The following is a 16584-nucleotide window of genomic DNA, read 5'->3' on the forward strand; positions in this document are numbered from 1 at the left end:
TTTTGCCAGGGCCCTTGGTTTTTACACACTCTCATGCATCATGTACGACTCATTCACGCCAGGCTGATTTCACTGATTAATTCTACTCGAAAATCAAAAGGAACGCAGCCGTTTGCTATCAACCCATTTGTTATACTTATGAAATCCTTTCTTGGATTTCCAAATCCAAACTACTTCGAGCGCTCTCCCACTGATTCATTACAACCAATGTAGAACCTCTACCACTTGATAGGAACTGTACTTCAATTGATCGTCTCCCATCATTACTAGTTTTAACCCTTAAAGGCGCAAATCAATTTTTTTCAAATTTTGTGAAAATTGTCTCATAGCTTCAATACGTAACTCTGATAATTTTGAGATGATTTTCGCAATGTTGTTTTAAAACAACATTGCGCATTTAAGGGTTAAATTCTGTCTTGATATTTGTTCTAGTGCATTTAAATAACTTTCGCTGGATATCAACTGCTTCTCTAAGGTTTCAAGTGGCACGCTGGCCACCAACCCACATTCTTCCCATTTTCGTCTTGCAATTCATATGATGAGTTGCCCCTTTTTGCTATGATCTTGCACGGTACGTACAAAGGGCCATATTTGGCGTTATAGCGTTCTCCTGAATTGGATACTTTAAAGTTTTTCCGATATACCAATTGTCCAGGATGAAAATTGGCCGGAGATTGCCTAATATGAAGGTTATAATTATGTTTTGCCTTCCCATAAGCTTTCTCTAAATTCTTTTTCACATTTTGGACCGTTACTTTCCTCACATGTTCTGTTCTTTCTATATATGAATTCAGACTCTCCTCCGCTCCCTGTGCTTCCATTTTGAAGTCCTCCCCGACAAGCTTATCTCATGGCCATGCAGGATAAAATATGGAGTAAACCCTGTTCCCGAGTGCACCGTATTATTTAGAATGAACTGTATTTCCGGCAACCTTGAATCCCAGACTCGTTGGTCTTCTCGCACATAAGTGCGAATACAGGCATTTATTGTGCGATGAACCCTTTCTACGGGATTGGCCTGGCTATGGTACCTAGTGATCAAGAAATGTTTTATCTGAAAATCATCTAGTAATGCTTTAAACACACGGGATGTGAATGTTGCGCCGTTATCGGTTATCATTATCTGGGCAGAAGAATTTCTCCAAAACCATTCTTGCTTCAATATTCGACAAACTTCGTGTACATCTATACGTTTTAGTGGGTAACACTGGACCCATTTACTAAAAATGTCTAGTATGACAAGAATATACTGATTTTTTGACTTGCTCATCGTAATTGGACCAATAAAATCCAACGAGATAATCTGCCAAGGTCGGTTTGCAATTCTAGATTCCCCCATTTTAGGAACAGTTGGCACGGAAGACCCTTTACACTCTTTGCATGTACTACAACCTCTGATATATTCTTTAACTTCCAGTGCCATCCTGGGCCAATAATAACGAAGCTTGATTTTAGCTAATGTTTTTTCGACCCCATATGTAACCCCTCATCGTGTTCCTTTCGTAAAATATCTTTCTTTTTTTCTGGGGGTGGGATTAGCTTCCATTCGAAACGATTGTCACCCGGGATTAATGGGGTTGACACAAATTTCCAAATCTGTTCATTCTCTAGTTTGAAGTCGGGATACCTGTCTGGCAGTTTCCTAATCTTGTCCCTAAAATTTATATACCATGAGCAGTCAGTGGTTGTACTGACGATTGAGATACTCCTGGATAATGCATCCGGCACAATATTTTCCTTGCCTTTGCGATGGACAATGGTAAGGTCATGTTGCTGTAAAGCAAGGTGTTCACACCGCTGGGTAGTTGGAGTCGGTGTAACTGCGGACCCCCCGATAACTGACAGTTCACCGTGAAGAAGAATAAAACAAAAACAAAGTGTATCGAGATAGTGCAGGAAATTTGGAATTTATACTAAAATAATTAAAAGTTCAGTGTAAGGAAATGATCGGTTGAATTTAGGGAATCTATTTACGCAATTTAACCCGTAAGTAAAAATAGAATTTCAATTGATGAGAGTTTGGACAGCATAAAATAACGAACTTGCTCTTGCCTAGTTCGTATCACACGAGGACTGAGGACCCAAGGCGCAGACATTACATCGTATTGCTTTGTACGGGTATAATTTGTAAGTATCTGGAAGAAGACAAAGGAAAATTACTAATTGAAGATTGAAAATACAGGAAGAAGAAGAGGAAAGGATCAGAAAGTATCAAGGAGAATTCAGGAATGATCGAAGTCGTAAGGAAGGAGGAAACTATTAGAGTGAGTAGATTTAGTGCAAATTATAAATCTGTAGCAATTAAGAAAATAATGGCAATATATTTTAGTTTTTGAGCTGCTCCGAATAGCTGCTGCAAAATAAATAGTGTACTCGAACAATCTCAAAAATCTAATACAGAGATTTCGGTACCCTCTATCACGATGAGCGAGAGATCCCTGGACCTAACGACGACGGCGTGTGCGGAGTGTGGAAAAACGTCCACACGGGATGAAAAGATGATTGCCTGTGACAGCTGTGATTGCTGGTTTCACATACGTTGTGTGGGATTAACAACGGTACCGAAAAAAGACAAGAAATGGTTCTGTAAGGAGATTACCTGTGAACGCGTCTTCCAGGAATACCAGAAACAGAAAAAAGCGTCTCGTACAAAGAAAATTGCGGAAGAATATGACAAATTGAGCACCAAATCGACGGATAATCGTCCACCGTTGCCCGTACCCGCTGCCGTGGAAGAAAAGTTAGAAGCGATGGAGATAGAAAATCAACGTTTGGAAGAAGAGATGGATGCGGAGATGCTGTTGAAGGAAAAGGAAATGGAGATGAAAAATGCGTTGAAAATAAGAAGAATGCGAATGGAGCAAGCGTTGCGTGAAAGAGAATTGGAAAATGATCGACTGTTGCGCGAACAAGAGATTGAAAAAAAGGAACTCGAACTTCAGCAAGAATTGCGGGAAAAGGAAGAGCATCTGGTCCGCATGAAGGAAATGGAAAGAGCGTATCGCGAGAAAATGTCCAGTGTTGACAGAGAACTACAGAAAGCAGAAATCGTTGACAGTAAAAATATGGAGGGACAATTGGAAACGACCAAAACAAATAGGGAACCCAATTCGTCCAAGCCATCGGTTATTGGTAAGTTGACGGAAGGGAACCTAGAACGCCTCGTGAAATATAATGAGGAAACCAGCGAAGAAGATGAGTGCTCAAGCAGCAGCGATGACGATTCGAGCGTCAATGGCAAGGACGCTAGAGATAATGCCAGTGTTGCTCCAAGCAGACAGCAACGTGTCGGACCGAGTAGGGTGCAACTAGCTGCAAGAAGTGGCCTAACAAAAAAGCTTCCTACTTTCTCGGGGAAGCCTGAAGAATGGCCTCTTTTCTTCGGAGCTTATCAAGCATCGAACGAAGCTTGTGGTTATACGGATGTCGAGAATTTGGTGAGGCTCCAAGACAGCCTGAAAGGTGTAGCTCTGGATGCTGTTCGGGGACAGCTTTTACTTCCGAGGTCAGTCCCAAGAGTAATCGCGAAGCTCCGTCAGCTCTACGGTCGCCCCGAACAACTCTTACAAAGCCATCTAGACAAGGTGCGAAAACTTGAACCGCCAAGAGCTGACAGGCTAGCCAGTTTCATCCCATTTGGAAACACGGTAGAACAGCTTTGCGAGCATCTTGAAGCAGCGGAGCTTACACTGCACCTAGTGAATCCGATTCTGATCCAGGATTTGGTCAGCAAGCTCCCAGATGGAGAAAAGCGCCAGTGGGTGCAGTATAAGAGAAAAAAGAAAATAGTAACACTGCGTACCTTTACCGACTTCGTCTCCAGAATCGTGGCAGATGCATGTGAGGCAAATGTCAACGTCGATTACAAATTAGATACCAGGTCTACGGCCGACACAGCCGGAAGAAGCAAGCCGAAGGAAAAAGGCGCAGTATATAATCACAGCGCGGTGAGTCAATCGGAATCCAATGTGTTTGAACGCAAGAAACAAAAACCCTGCCGTGCATGCCAGCGAGAAGATCACCGTCTGCGGTTTTGCCAAGACTTCCGCGATCTACCGCATGCGGATCGGATGCGAATTGTGACGAAATGGAAACTCTGCAACATTTGTCTCAATGATCACAGTGGTCAATGTCGCTTCAAGATTCGCTGCAACGTGGGTGAATGTAGAGAACCGCACAATCCACTAATTCATCCAATAGGAAATGTTGTAGGCATGAGTGCATACATCAGATCCGGCAGTTCCATGATGTTCCGGATGATCCCGGTGCAGATTCATTGTGGAGACAGATCACTTACTGTTCTCGCTTTCCTGGATGAAGGTGCATCCGTGACGCTAATTGAAAATGATCTGGCTGAACGGCTGGGACTCACAGGGGTGAGAGAGAAGCTGCTTATCAACTGGACTTCTGACGTTTATCGTGTTGAGAAAAATTCAAGGCGAATGAACGTGTGGACCTCAGCGGTGGGCGTTGGGGACTCGGAGAAGTTTTTATTGCACACAGTTAACACTGTTGAAAAGCTGATGTTGCCTCACCAGACGTTGGACGCTAATGAGTTATCGACACAGTACGAACACATGCGCGATCTACCAATCGCATCATTCGATGGTCGACCGGGTGTACTAATCGGCCTTAACAACATCCATACTTTCGCCCCTTTGGAAGCAAGAATTGGAACGACAAGGGATCCGATCGCTGTTCGCTGCAAGCTCGGTTGGACTGTATATGGACCGCGTCAATTGAGTTCAACTTCTTCGGGCGGTTTTCTGGGGTATCATCAAGCAATATCTAATGAAGAACTGCATGATATCTTGAAGAGCCACTACTCGCTAGAAGAATCAGTGGTTAAGGTGCAAGAAGAGTCGGCTGAGGATCAACGAGCTCGATTGATCATGGAGCGAACTACGAAACGAGTGGAAAATCGTTTCGAGACGGGCCTACTCTGGAAAACGGATGAGGTGAACTTCCCAGATAGCTATCCCATGGCGTTGAAACGTCTGAAGCAGCTAGAAAGAAAGCTGCAGAAATCACCAGAGGTGTATCAAAATGTTCGGCAGCAGATAGCAGAATTTCAAGAAAAAGATTATGCTCACTTAGCGACCGAAGAAGAATTGACCGGTACCGGAAAAGATAAAGCTTGGTATCTTCCGTTAAATGTAGTCATAAATCCGAAAAAGCCCGCTAAAATTCGACTTATTTGGGACGCGGCGGCAACCGTACAAGGGGTGTCGCTTAACACAATGTTGCTGAAGGGGCCCGACTTACTCGCGCCTTTGGTATCAGTGATCATCGGTTTTCGGGAGAGACGAATCGCCTTTGGGGGAGACATCCGAGAGATGTACCATCAACTAAAAATTATCTCAGAGGATAAGCAAGCTCAACGCTTCCTTTTTCGGAATGACAGCAGTGAGGCGCCAAAGGTATATGTGATGGATGTTGCTACCTTTGGTTCAACATGCTCTCCAGCGTCGGCACAGTTCGTTAAAAATCGTAATGCGACAGAGTATGCAATACAGTATCCTGAAGCAGCAGCAGCCATCATTGATCGGCATTACGTCGATGACTATTTCGACAGTGTCGATACGATCGAAGAGGCGATAGAACGAGCACAGCAAGTGAAGTTTATTCATGAACAGGCTGGTTTTGAGATGAGGAACTGGGTTTCGAATTCTCCGGTGGTTTTATCGGCTCTGGGCGAAAACAAATCGTCGAGGTCGGTCGTTTTTCAGCAAAATAAGCAGTCATCCAGTGAGCGCGTGCTTGGAGTGTTCTGGGATTTGAACCAAGATGCGTTCGCGTTTTCCGTTACTCACCGTGCAGAGATTAAAGCGTATTTGTTTGAAGAAAAGCGGCCGACAAAGCGGATCGTTTTAAGCTGTGTCATGGGACTGTTTGACCCATTGGGCCTGCTTTCGCCATTCACGATCCATGGTAAAATTCTCATACAACATCTCTGGCGAAATGGATGCGAATGGGACCAAGAGATCGATGAACCAAATTGGTGTTTGTGGAAACAGTGGACGGAGTTGCTGCCTAAAGTGGAAGCCCTACGCATTCCGCGATGCTATTTGGGAGATACTATGTCTTTGTCGATAGAGACGCTCGAGCTGCACATATTTACTGACGCGAGTGAAAACGCCTACGGTTGTGTTGCGTATCTACGATTGGTCGTTCATGGAGCAGTGAAGTGTAGCCTGATCATGTCACGAGCCAAAGTCGCACCACTGAAGCGCCAGTCGATCCCTAGGTTAGAATTGATGGCAGCAGTTCTGGGGGCCCGAATGAGGCAAACTATTATGGAAACGCATTCTTTGCGAATCGATCAAACCATTCTGTGGACAGATTCACGAACGGTACTGTCATGGCTGCAGTCTGACCAGCATAAATTCAAGCAATTTGTTGCGTTTAGAGTGGGTGAAATTTTGGAATTAACTCATATGCGAGACTGGAGATGGGTGCCGACAAAGCAAAATATCGCAGATGTGCTCACTAAGTGGGGTCGTAGTCCACCATTACACAACGAATCGGAATGGGTCCACGGTCCCTCAGTACTGTATCTACCGAGAGAGCAGTGGCCTTCTGCTGAAACAATCGAGGAAACCTTAGAAGAAACTAGAGGCACTATGCTGTTTCACGCGGTGGTCGAAGCCGAAACTATTTCCAGCTGGACGAAACTAGTACGCGTGGTGGCAACCGTTATGCGCTTCATCTCCAACTGTCGACGTAAAAGAATTGGTTTGCCGATAGTGACTTATCAATCATCAGAGTACCACTGTCGGTTGATCCAAGCGGAGTATTCGACAATCAAGAAACCGCTTCAGCAGGAGGAACTTCAAAAGGCAGAAACCGTTCTGTGGAGGCAAGCACAATTCGAGAGTTTTCCCAATGAAATGAATACTCTAACAAGGAATCTACAAAGGAAAGATGATCAGCCACAGGAGAGGATTGAAAAATCTAGCACTCTGTATAAAAAATCACCGGTGTTAGACGAAGAAGGCGTTCTGAGAGTACGCGGCCGATTGGAGACGAACGAGGAGCTGCCCTTTGACATGAGATTCCCAATCATCCTATCTGCAAAACATAACATCACGAAAAAGTTGATCCTACACTTTCACTACAAGTACGGCCACGCTAACAGAGAAACTGTATTTAATGAACTACGTCAAAAATTTTGGATCCCAAAGGCGCGTGCTGCTGTACTACAGGCGACGAGGGACTGCATGTGGTGTAAAGTGAATCGATGTGTACCCTTTGTTCCAATGATGGCACCGCTACCTGTTCCACGTATTACCCCTCACTTACGTCCTTTCAGTGCAGTGGGTGTTGACTATCTAGGTCCGGTCGAAGTCACGGTGGGACGCAGAAAAGAGAAAAGATGGATCGTCGTATTCACCTGTATGGCTATGCGAGCGGTGCATCTCGATGTGGTGCACAGTTTGAGCACACAATCCTGCCTAATGGCCATCAGGCGATTCACTTGCAAGCGCGGAGCACCGGAGCAAATATTCTCTGATAACGCTACGTGTTTTCGTGGAGCAAACGCAGCGACGACGAAGATGATTCAGAAGATTAATGAAGAATGTGCAAGAAAGGTGATATCAACTGTTACTTCATGGCACTTTAACCCTCCTGGAACTCCGCATATGGGTGGCATCTGGGAACGGATGGTGCGATCCGTCAAAGAAGCTCTGAAAGTTTTAGATGATGGGTGGAAATTAACAGACGAGATCCTTTCAACGAGTCTAGCCGAAGCAGAAGACATGATTAATACTCGTCCATTAACATATGTTCCTCAGGATGACGACGGCGAAGAAGCCATCACACCAAACCACTTCTTGCGTGGAAAAGTGACCAATTTGGACATGCTTCTGGATGGTTCCGTGGACTTTGCTGAAACTTTGCGCAATGTTTACAAGCGGTCACAATATATAGCTAACAAGATGTGGGAACGCTGGCTGAAAGAATATCTGCCCTCGCTAAATCATCGCACAAAGTGGTTCGACGACCAGAAGCCGCTCGAAGTTGGGGACCTAGTGTTCGTAGTTGATGGGAAGTTCAGGAAGAACTGGGTACGAGGAAGAGTTCACAAGGTAATCCAAGGAGCAGATGGAAGAATCCGTCAAGCAGACGTTAAGACGGCGGATGGCAAGGTGCATCGGCGTGCCGTGGCGAATCTAGCGGTGTTAGAAATTCAAAATTGTAAATCCGGATCTTCAGGATGAGCCACCAGATGTTACGGTCGGGGGATTGTTCACACCGCTGGGTAGTTGGAGTCGGTGTAACTGCGGACCCCCCGATAACTGACAGTTCACCGTGAAGAAGAATAAAACAAAAACAAAGTGTATCGAGATAGTGCAGGAAATTTGGAATTTATACTAAAATAATTAAAAGTTCAGTGTAAGGAAATGATCGGTTGAATTTAGGGAATCTATTTACGCAATTTAACCCGTAAGTAAAAATAGAATTTCAATTGATGAGAGTTTGGACAGCATAAAATAACGAACTTGCTCTTGCCTAGTTCGTATCACACGAGGACTGAGGACCCAAGGCGCAGACATTACATCGTATTGCTTTGTACGGGTATAATTTGTAAGTATCTGGAAGAAGACAAAGGAAAATTACTAATTGAAGATTGAAAATACAGGAAGAAGAAGAGGAAAGGATCAGAAAGTATCAAGGAGAATTCAGGAAGGATCGAAGTCGTAAGGAAGGAGGAAACTATTAGAGTGAGTAGATTTAGTGCAAATTATAAATCTGTAGCAATTAAGAAAATAATGGCAATATATTTTAGTTTTTGAGCTGCTCCGAATAGCTGCTGCAAAATAAATAGTGTACTCGAACACAAGGCCCCAGCGACTTAGTCTAGACGAAGTTTTCCACTTGGTCGTCATTATATATGATAACGCGGCCGAGTCTGTTATCAATGTGAAGTGACTACCCTCTAGATACCCTCGATAATGCTCAATCGCCAGAATCGCCGCTTTTGTGCTTCTTTTTCGGTAGCGTGATAACGTTGCTGCGCTGCTGATAGTTTCTGCGAGTAATACCCGATAACCCTCTCTGTACCGTTCTGTAGTTGGGTCAATATCCCCGCTACCGCGACATCACTTGCGTCCGTTTGTACCGTAAATTCTTTGCTAAAGTCGGGATTTGAGAGAATGGGTGATGATATTAGCAACTTTTTGATCCGGTTAAAGGCTTCGTCTGCTCCAGGTGTCCAAATTATTTTTCTAGGTTTCTCTTTTAGTAAACTCGATAATGGAGCTGTAACCCCACTGAAATCAGCGATGAATCGCCGATAATAATTACTCATTCCTAAAAACCGACGAACTTGGCGTACAGTCTTCGGAGTTTCGAAATTTACAATGGCTAAAATTCGAACCGGATTTGGTCTAACACCTTCCGAAGAAATTACATGGCCCAAAAATGGAAGCTCTTTCCTGCAAAACTGGGATTTTTCTAAATTCACTGTAAGATTTGCAGTGTTTAACCGTCTCGCGACTTCCTCCAAATCGCGGAGATGTTCTTCAAAGCTGTTGCTCATGACTATAATGTCGTCCAAATATATAAATATTCTTGGTTCTAACTCCCCATTCCCTAGAATTCTGTCTACCAATCGAGAGAGCGTTGCTGGGCTATTCGACAAGCCAAATGGAAGTCTGCGATATTGATAGAGGCCCTTTCCCGGTATCGCGAAAGCCGTGTATTTTCTAGATTTCTTTTGCAATGGGATCTGTAAATAAGCTTCTTTGAGATCTATGGTACTAATAAATTTCGCGCTTTCCAACCGACCGAGGATACGGCCAATATGTGCTTGGGGGTATAGGTCGCGAACTGTCCGCTCATTTAATCGCCTGGCATCTAAACATAACCGTATTGCTCCACTAGCTTTCTTAACCGGAATTACGTTTAAGGTTTGAGGACAGTATGTTTGCGGGTGGTGTTTTTCGACTTCAAATCCGGTTTTCTCTGGAATTGTAACGAATATCGAAAAACCCAGCTGACAAAAGTTTTGAAAATTAGTTGTGGACAATCTGTGAAATTTTCAGAAAGATTGGTTGATTTTCCTGCCCAGCTAACATTTTTTCCTGGCGGAAAAACGACAAAAAATAGCAGCTCTCGAATCGGCCGGCCCAACTTTATCCACAGTTTTTCACCACTTCAAAACATAGTATCGCTAATCGCACCTGACAATCTCTAGATAATTATGTTTCGATGCGATTAGTACAATAAAATATTACTTTAGTGGCCTGAATTCGAAGTCTAACCTTTTTTCGTGAAAAGTAATCATTTTCACCGCATCCGCCATAGCATTGCAAAATTTTCCATCCAGGGAGAGTTTGTGCTCTCCTTTCGGTGAGCGGCGCGAGAAAGAAGGAGAGAGAAATGAAAATGGCGAGAGAATGGGACGGGTGCCAAACATTCTATGATTTCCAGCTATTGCGGCACATTTTACATTTTTTGATGCACTATCATCAAAATTATGCTATTCACTTTTGAGTTGAATTGATATGCGAGAAACTAATTTGACTTTAGATTGAGACGCAATGCTTTCTGATACTTTACGGAATTGTCTTTCATATATTTTGGAATCGACTGTAAATGTTCTATGGTAAAAAAATAAGCGTTCTAGAGTTAGGTTTGACATTTTTTTCAAATTTTTCATCAACATGTCAAATATAATGTAAATTTATTGTTTTCAACAGAGCAAAAATCCCAACTACCAAATGTTTACCCAACGGGTCATTCAGATATAGAAAATAAATATCTACTTTAATATTTTCACGTTTTCATACGAAAACTTTTCAGGTGTGCAGTTTGCCATACTCCTAATAGGGCTTTCGGCGGCTCTGCATGCAGTTACAACAAATAATACCAGATTCGAGGATTAACAAATATATGCATAATTATAGAAGATAAAATAAGTGTTTACGAAATTACGTCTGTTAGCAACCCGATTATACACAAATTGCCTATGTGAACCTTTTTAATCTGTGGGATCATATTGGATAGTTTCGGGTGCCCCGGAACCGATTCTGAGAGGCTGTGTATAGAACATACATCCAAAAAGTGGATCTCATACTTATCCCAATATCAACAACATGCATGTACATTAGCAGTGGATATTTTCGGGACTAGCCAGGAATCCGGTTCTTTGATTTTTTGGCAAAAAATTTATTTGAAGCACATCGTTACCGATGATTCCGGGATCGGATTTTTCGGGCCAACATTTTTAGTGAATATTTGTCACGCAGCACATGAAATAACACCGCGTCTTTTATCTTTGAACAATGCAGCTCATCCGGATATATGTGAATAGGTTGCTATCGGTTTCGGTGATTGTATAATTCAGTTCTTCGGATAAATGTATTTTTATTTTCCTGTTCTATCCGGATTTACGATCGGATCCGCTGCTTTCGGAATCTGCTCATTCAGACACAAAGATATTTGGTGAACATTTCGACCATTTTCCCCATCACACTAAATTTACGAGATGATCCGCGGAACTTGATTCCAGAGTAACCAGAACCAGTCCAATAGCTCCTAAATGCATCCGAGTGACTTCAAAATGTTATTGCGTTCTTCGCGAATCAACGATGTAGTCAATTGTGATGCAATATCGGAAAATTCACCAAAAATTGATCCGAAAAAGTGGATTCCAGAATCACCAAGACGAGCAGTAAGACATATATTATATTCAGATGATTTTTTTGATTACAAGCAATCCGTATGCATTTTAGATCAAATCAATTACGTGTAAGTTACTGTCCGTTGTATATCAAAGACAATTATTGTATCCGGATCAAAAAATTGATTGAGCAAGTGCGTTCTTCAAAAAACGTACCGGAACTATATATAAAGGGCCAACGCACGACAGATCAGTTTTCTTAGTTCGCTATTACGTTCTATAACATAAGGTGGTAAGCTTAGTTTGGCATTATTAGAAAGAGTGCCGCACTATTTCGTTGATTACTCGGCCTACAATCAAAAGATTTCGAATAAATAGGTAGCAATCACTTTGCTTCGTTCCCCACAATCAGCAGATTACCAAAGGCTGCCTGATAATTGTGAATTACTCGTGTTTGAGCGAAATGAAAACTCGAATCGAGTGCCTCGATTGTCATTTGAGCTAATACATTTAACAAAGATGGCAAACGCTGCTCTAATCAAGAACTTCAAATGAGTAGAATGAGAATACGCTCAATACCCAAATACATTTTTTCATTATTGGTTTTAGTTCCACATGTCTTTGTGTTCATTATTAAATCAATCAGTAATACAACAGCAGTAAATAACATGAAACACTGTTTACAGTTTTACTGCGCCGCGAACTGTACAGAGTTAGCTTCCGCATTTCAAATATAATTGTTCACAGAGTAGAAAACATATGGTATGCCACAAGCCAGGAATATTGACTAAAAATTTTGACCCAAAGGAAATGATTCAGAGCTCATTGGGACTCATTCCTGATGACATGGTATGTAGTCTTATCATACAGGTATATTTGCCTAAATTTTTATTCAAACAACCAAATTCCTGAATGTGTTCCTAGATAACTCGCATGCTCCCGATATTCAATTTGCATCCTCATTTTATATTCTCTATGAATATCTGATATGCTGCTAGGTATTCTATGCACTTTCGGATATATGTACTCTACAAGGTCTCCTTGAACTGGTTTCAGGGTACTCGAAACTAGTCAATACAATTTGAATGAATGCAAATGGTTCACATATTAGCGACTGAAAATGAAAGTCGCTCGGATAGAACTTGCTTCGTGAAACAAGCTTCAAATATATTAGAATATGAAAATCGGATAAAAACGTCAAGCATAAAAATCGAAATGGGGCTTTCTTCTGTATGAGTCTGATAAAGAAACCTTCAGTAAAAAAAATCGCAATAATTTGTTTATCCGTTTCTTATACTGGAAGTCATTTCCGAGTTTTACGGCTGAGATCTTCTTAACCGAATCTTATGCTGAAGGAGTCCGATTTATACGCTTGAAGTTTATTTCCAAATTTTTACATTCGAATATTTGCTGTCCTTGCGACTTTTATTTTCGACCGCTCATATACAATTTGATTATGATCAGGTTCGAATAATGCCAAAATCATGCGACATGATGAAATAATTCTGAAAGTGACCAAAATATTCATCAGACTAATCCGACGAGATTACCGTGTACATTAGAAAATAGTTATCTGATTGAGTCGACATATATGGCTTATGAGAGTCGAAAATATTCCAGATCATTTGGTTTGTTGAAAATGATTGAAAATTCAGGAAACTAGGGTCATCTAAACACCCAAATGTATGAGTGAAAAATATCTTGAAAATGCAAAGGCAAAAGATATTAAACATTTTATATTTTGATTTGTCACTTACCGTTTCCCAATAGCTAACAATGAGACCTTCCATACACAATCCTACTTTACTGGTGTTTTAGGTGCAAAACTAAACCGATTTGAGCATTGGGGTATGAAAACAAGTCTACGAAATTCAAGGAATTCTATTGATTGAGCTATTTCTCAAAAAGTAAGTTGTAACTTCACTTTAAAGATGAAGAGTAATTTTTTCGCAAAGTTGTGCTATTTGCCCCTTGCAAAGGACAGCCTTCTCATACAGTTCATATTCATATAATAACGACTTTATTTTTGAACGACACAGTAGAAGGAAATTAGAGTTTTTTACATGATTAAGCTTATAGTGGTCATCGCTGAAAAATTGCCAACTGCTTTATTTATAATATAGATGTGTAGAAACAAAATATCGTACAATAGTAAAAAAAATAATGACTCGGCACCAACCACCCGCTACCAATCCTCACAAGCCCTCTATCTTTGTGTGCGTGGTAAATGTTGTATGACATGAGGTGCAACCAATCTGAAATATTTTGATGTCAAATCTATTTTTATGTGCGCTGTCATTGAGTACGTTTTTAATTTTTATTTGCTTCCAAAAGTCTAAAACAGAGTTACTTACGAAGCAAATTTAATCTTACACCATACTTGACAAAGAAAATATTTGTCAGCAATAATAGATAGGAAAGAACGAAAAGATCATTGTAACTTACTTAGCCACTTCTTCAGATGTTGGTAAAACATATTCAAAGAAAAGAATCTTCACACTTTCTGAAACGATGGCCCTCAATTTCGTCTAAATTTAATTCACAGAATACATTTTTTTGAATAAACATTTTCTGAATTTATTCGTGTTGTTTATATAATTTATTTCAAATTTTTTATTCGTTTTTCTATGATTTTTTTTTCATTCAGTATTTTATTTAATTCATTTTTAGTAGTATTTTAATTCATTTTGTTCATTTTATTTCATTTCGTTAATTTAATTTCATTTTGTTCAGTTTATTCATTTTAGGCATTTTTTTATTTTATTCATTTAACTCATTTTTTCCATTGTTTTCATGTTATGCATTTTTTCAGCTCTCATAAATTTTGATCATTTTATTCATATTTTTAATTTAAATAATTGTATTCAACCATTCATTTCTATTTCATTTAAATTTATTGATTTATATCAATTTAATTTATTTTGATCTTTTATATGTTATTGTAATATTTATTTCATTTAATTATTTTTTCCTTTTATTCATTTTTTTCAAAACATTTCCTTTCCTGACATTTTTTTTCAAAACATTCCATGTAATAAATTTTGTTCATGTTTATATTTTGATAATTTTCATTCGAATTGTATTTTTTTTTTCATTTTATTAGCTTTGTTTATCTCATTTCATTCATTTTATTACCTTTTTTTGTCGATTTGATATACAAATTGACTTTGATGCATAATGTATTCGTCATGATTAAACTGACCAACTTTGTCGAATCCAACACCATTCGAATCATCTACCTGAGTGTGGTGTAGGATTACGCTTCGTTGCTGAAAGCTATCCGGATTTTTTCGTCAGAGTTGGTCAGCTTAGTCATGATTCACCATTCATATATATAAGATATTTCACAAACCAATGAAATAGGTATTAATTTTCATGATGTAATTGTGCATTTTCAAGTGAGCAACTTCATAAAACGCACAATATTATTCATATTATTACATTTTTGCTTCGTGAACTGGTTCTCAACTTAATGAAGGTGAGCCCGCGGCAAGTTAATGTTTTCGACTCCCAATTTTTATCTTTTTAATTTAAGTAAATTGAGCAAAATACAACACATTGCATAAAAGGACAGACTGTACTATATACCTTAGAATTTTATCAAAGCATTTTATGAATTGTTGAGTTTTTTGGGTATAAACATGTGACGCAAAAATCCCGAGGTAAGTTGGCAGTACTGATGGAGCCTTGCAAAAAATGTGTATCAATTAACCCTTGCTTTCATATTACAGGCTCAATATTGGATCTGATATTCGTGCTCGTGAAATAAAGCACAAAACCGTGATAACGTCGATTGATGTTTCCACCTTCCTGATTCAGTGCATGTTTGTGTATTCTTCTTATATTGGCATGTAAACTATTTCACGAAACTCAGAATATTATTCATAAATCTCTTAATTTCTCGTAAACTGCCATATGTCTTGTAATTGTTTCAGGTTTTGTTTAATTATTAGAATCAATTAAAAACATTTTAAATCCACCTAGTGGTGCAATTGTGTCTTTCGACTCTAGATTTTCTTAGTTGATTATGTTCATTATAAATTTTTAAATGCAAATATTGCATTTTTGTTATGCATGACAACATATACAAGAATGCAAATCAATGATCGACTTCTAAAATTGTGTAAAAGAAGAATGGCCAAATCAAAAACTCGAACAATCAGAACCAGTGATCGGAGGTTTGAGACTTAGTTTGGCCGTGATCTGCTGGTGAAAGAAGTGTGGAGAGCGCAACGATTTGGAAGGATTTCAAATGATCTACACAGCTAAAATTGTTTACGAAAATATTTCAAGATAAAAAAGTGCAGAACCAGCAAAGTTGCAAAATTTAAATTTTTGTCAAAACATTTTTTCGACGAGATAACATCAATTCACGTTGTTTTATGCATTTCGAAGACACTTGCTATAATAAATACAAACTCGATTTCTGAAATTTTATGTGGCCGCTACTTGGTTTTTATTTAGTTCCGGCTTACATGGGAATTTTACATGCGATAAGACGATGCGGTCTATTTTTCCGAAACCATGTAAACGATCCGCACGAAATTTTATAGCACTGTATAGGGATAATGTCCTTTTCATCAAAGACTAAGTTTGTGAAAATCGACACGACTATCTCCTAGAAATGCAATTTCAAGTAATGTTGCACCCATTTTAATATGTATTACATCATGCGGACATCATGGTGTTACCAGTTTATATGGAAATTTGATGTGTGATCGCATTCTTCAACCCGTAACTCCGGAACTGAAACTATGGACCAAAAATTTATGTCCACCTTATGGGAGCGTTATACCGTTTATTTCAAACTAACTTTGTGCAAATCGGTTCAGCCATGTGAAACTTATGTGAGTTTAAATGATACATACACATATACACGCAAACACACATATACACACCGACATTTTTCCGATCTAAACGAACTGAATCGAATAGTATACGACACTCTGCCCTCC

At 39.9% G+C, this 16584-nt stretch overlaps 2 protein-coding genes across 3 annotated transcripts; both read left to right on the forward strand.

Annotated features, from left to right (window-relative positions):
- Window positions 1-1793: 1793 nt before the first annotated feature.
- LOC131687513 (uncharacterized) lies at window positions 1794-7153 on the forward strand. Its single transcript, XM_058971603.1, has 3 exons — window positions 1794-1986; window positions 2057-7096; window positions 7141-7153. The coding sequence occupies exons 2-3, from the start codon at window positions 2424-2426 to the stop codon at window positions 7151-7153; spliced, it is 4686 nt and encodes a 1561-aa protein (XP_058827586.1). The 5' UTR covers window positions 1794-1986; window positions 2057-2423.
- Window positions 7094-8845, forward strand: LOC131693280 (uncharacterized). 2 transcript variants are annotated; one of them, XM_058980990.1, is made up of 3 exons: window positions 7094-8448; window positions 8519-8589; window positions 8645-8845. In XM_058980990.1, the coding sequence occupies exon 1, from the start codon at window positions 7221-7223 to the stop codon at window positions 8220-8222; it is 1002 nt and encodes a 333-aa protein (XP_058836973.1). In that variant the 5' UTR covers window positions 7094-7220; the 3' UTR covers window positions 8223-8448; window positions 8519-8589; window positions 8645-8845. The 2 variants fall into 2 exon arrangements, with proteins under 2 accessions (XP_058836973.1, XP_058836974.1); XM_058980991.1 differs by having other exon boundaries at window positions 8519-8845.
- The last annotated feature ends 7739 nt before the right edge of the window (window positions 8846-16584 follow it).

The sequence above is a fragment of the Topomyia yanbarensis genome, chromosome 3 (genome assembly GCF_030247195.1).
Source record: "Topomyia yanbarensis strain Yona2022 chromosome 3, ASM3024719v1, whole genome shotgun sequence".
In the NCBI taxonomy this organism is placed as follows: Eukaryota; Metazoa; Arthropoda; class Insecta; order Diptera; family Culicidae; genus Topomyia; species Topomyia yanbarensis.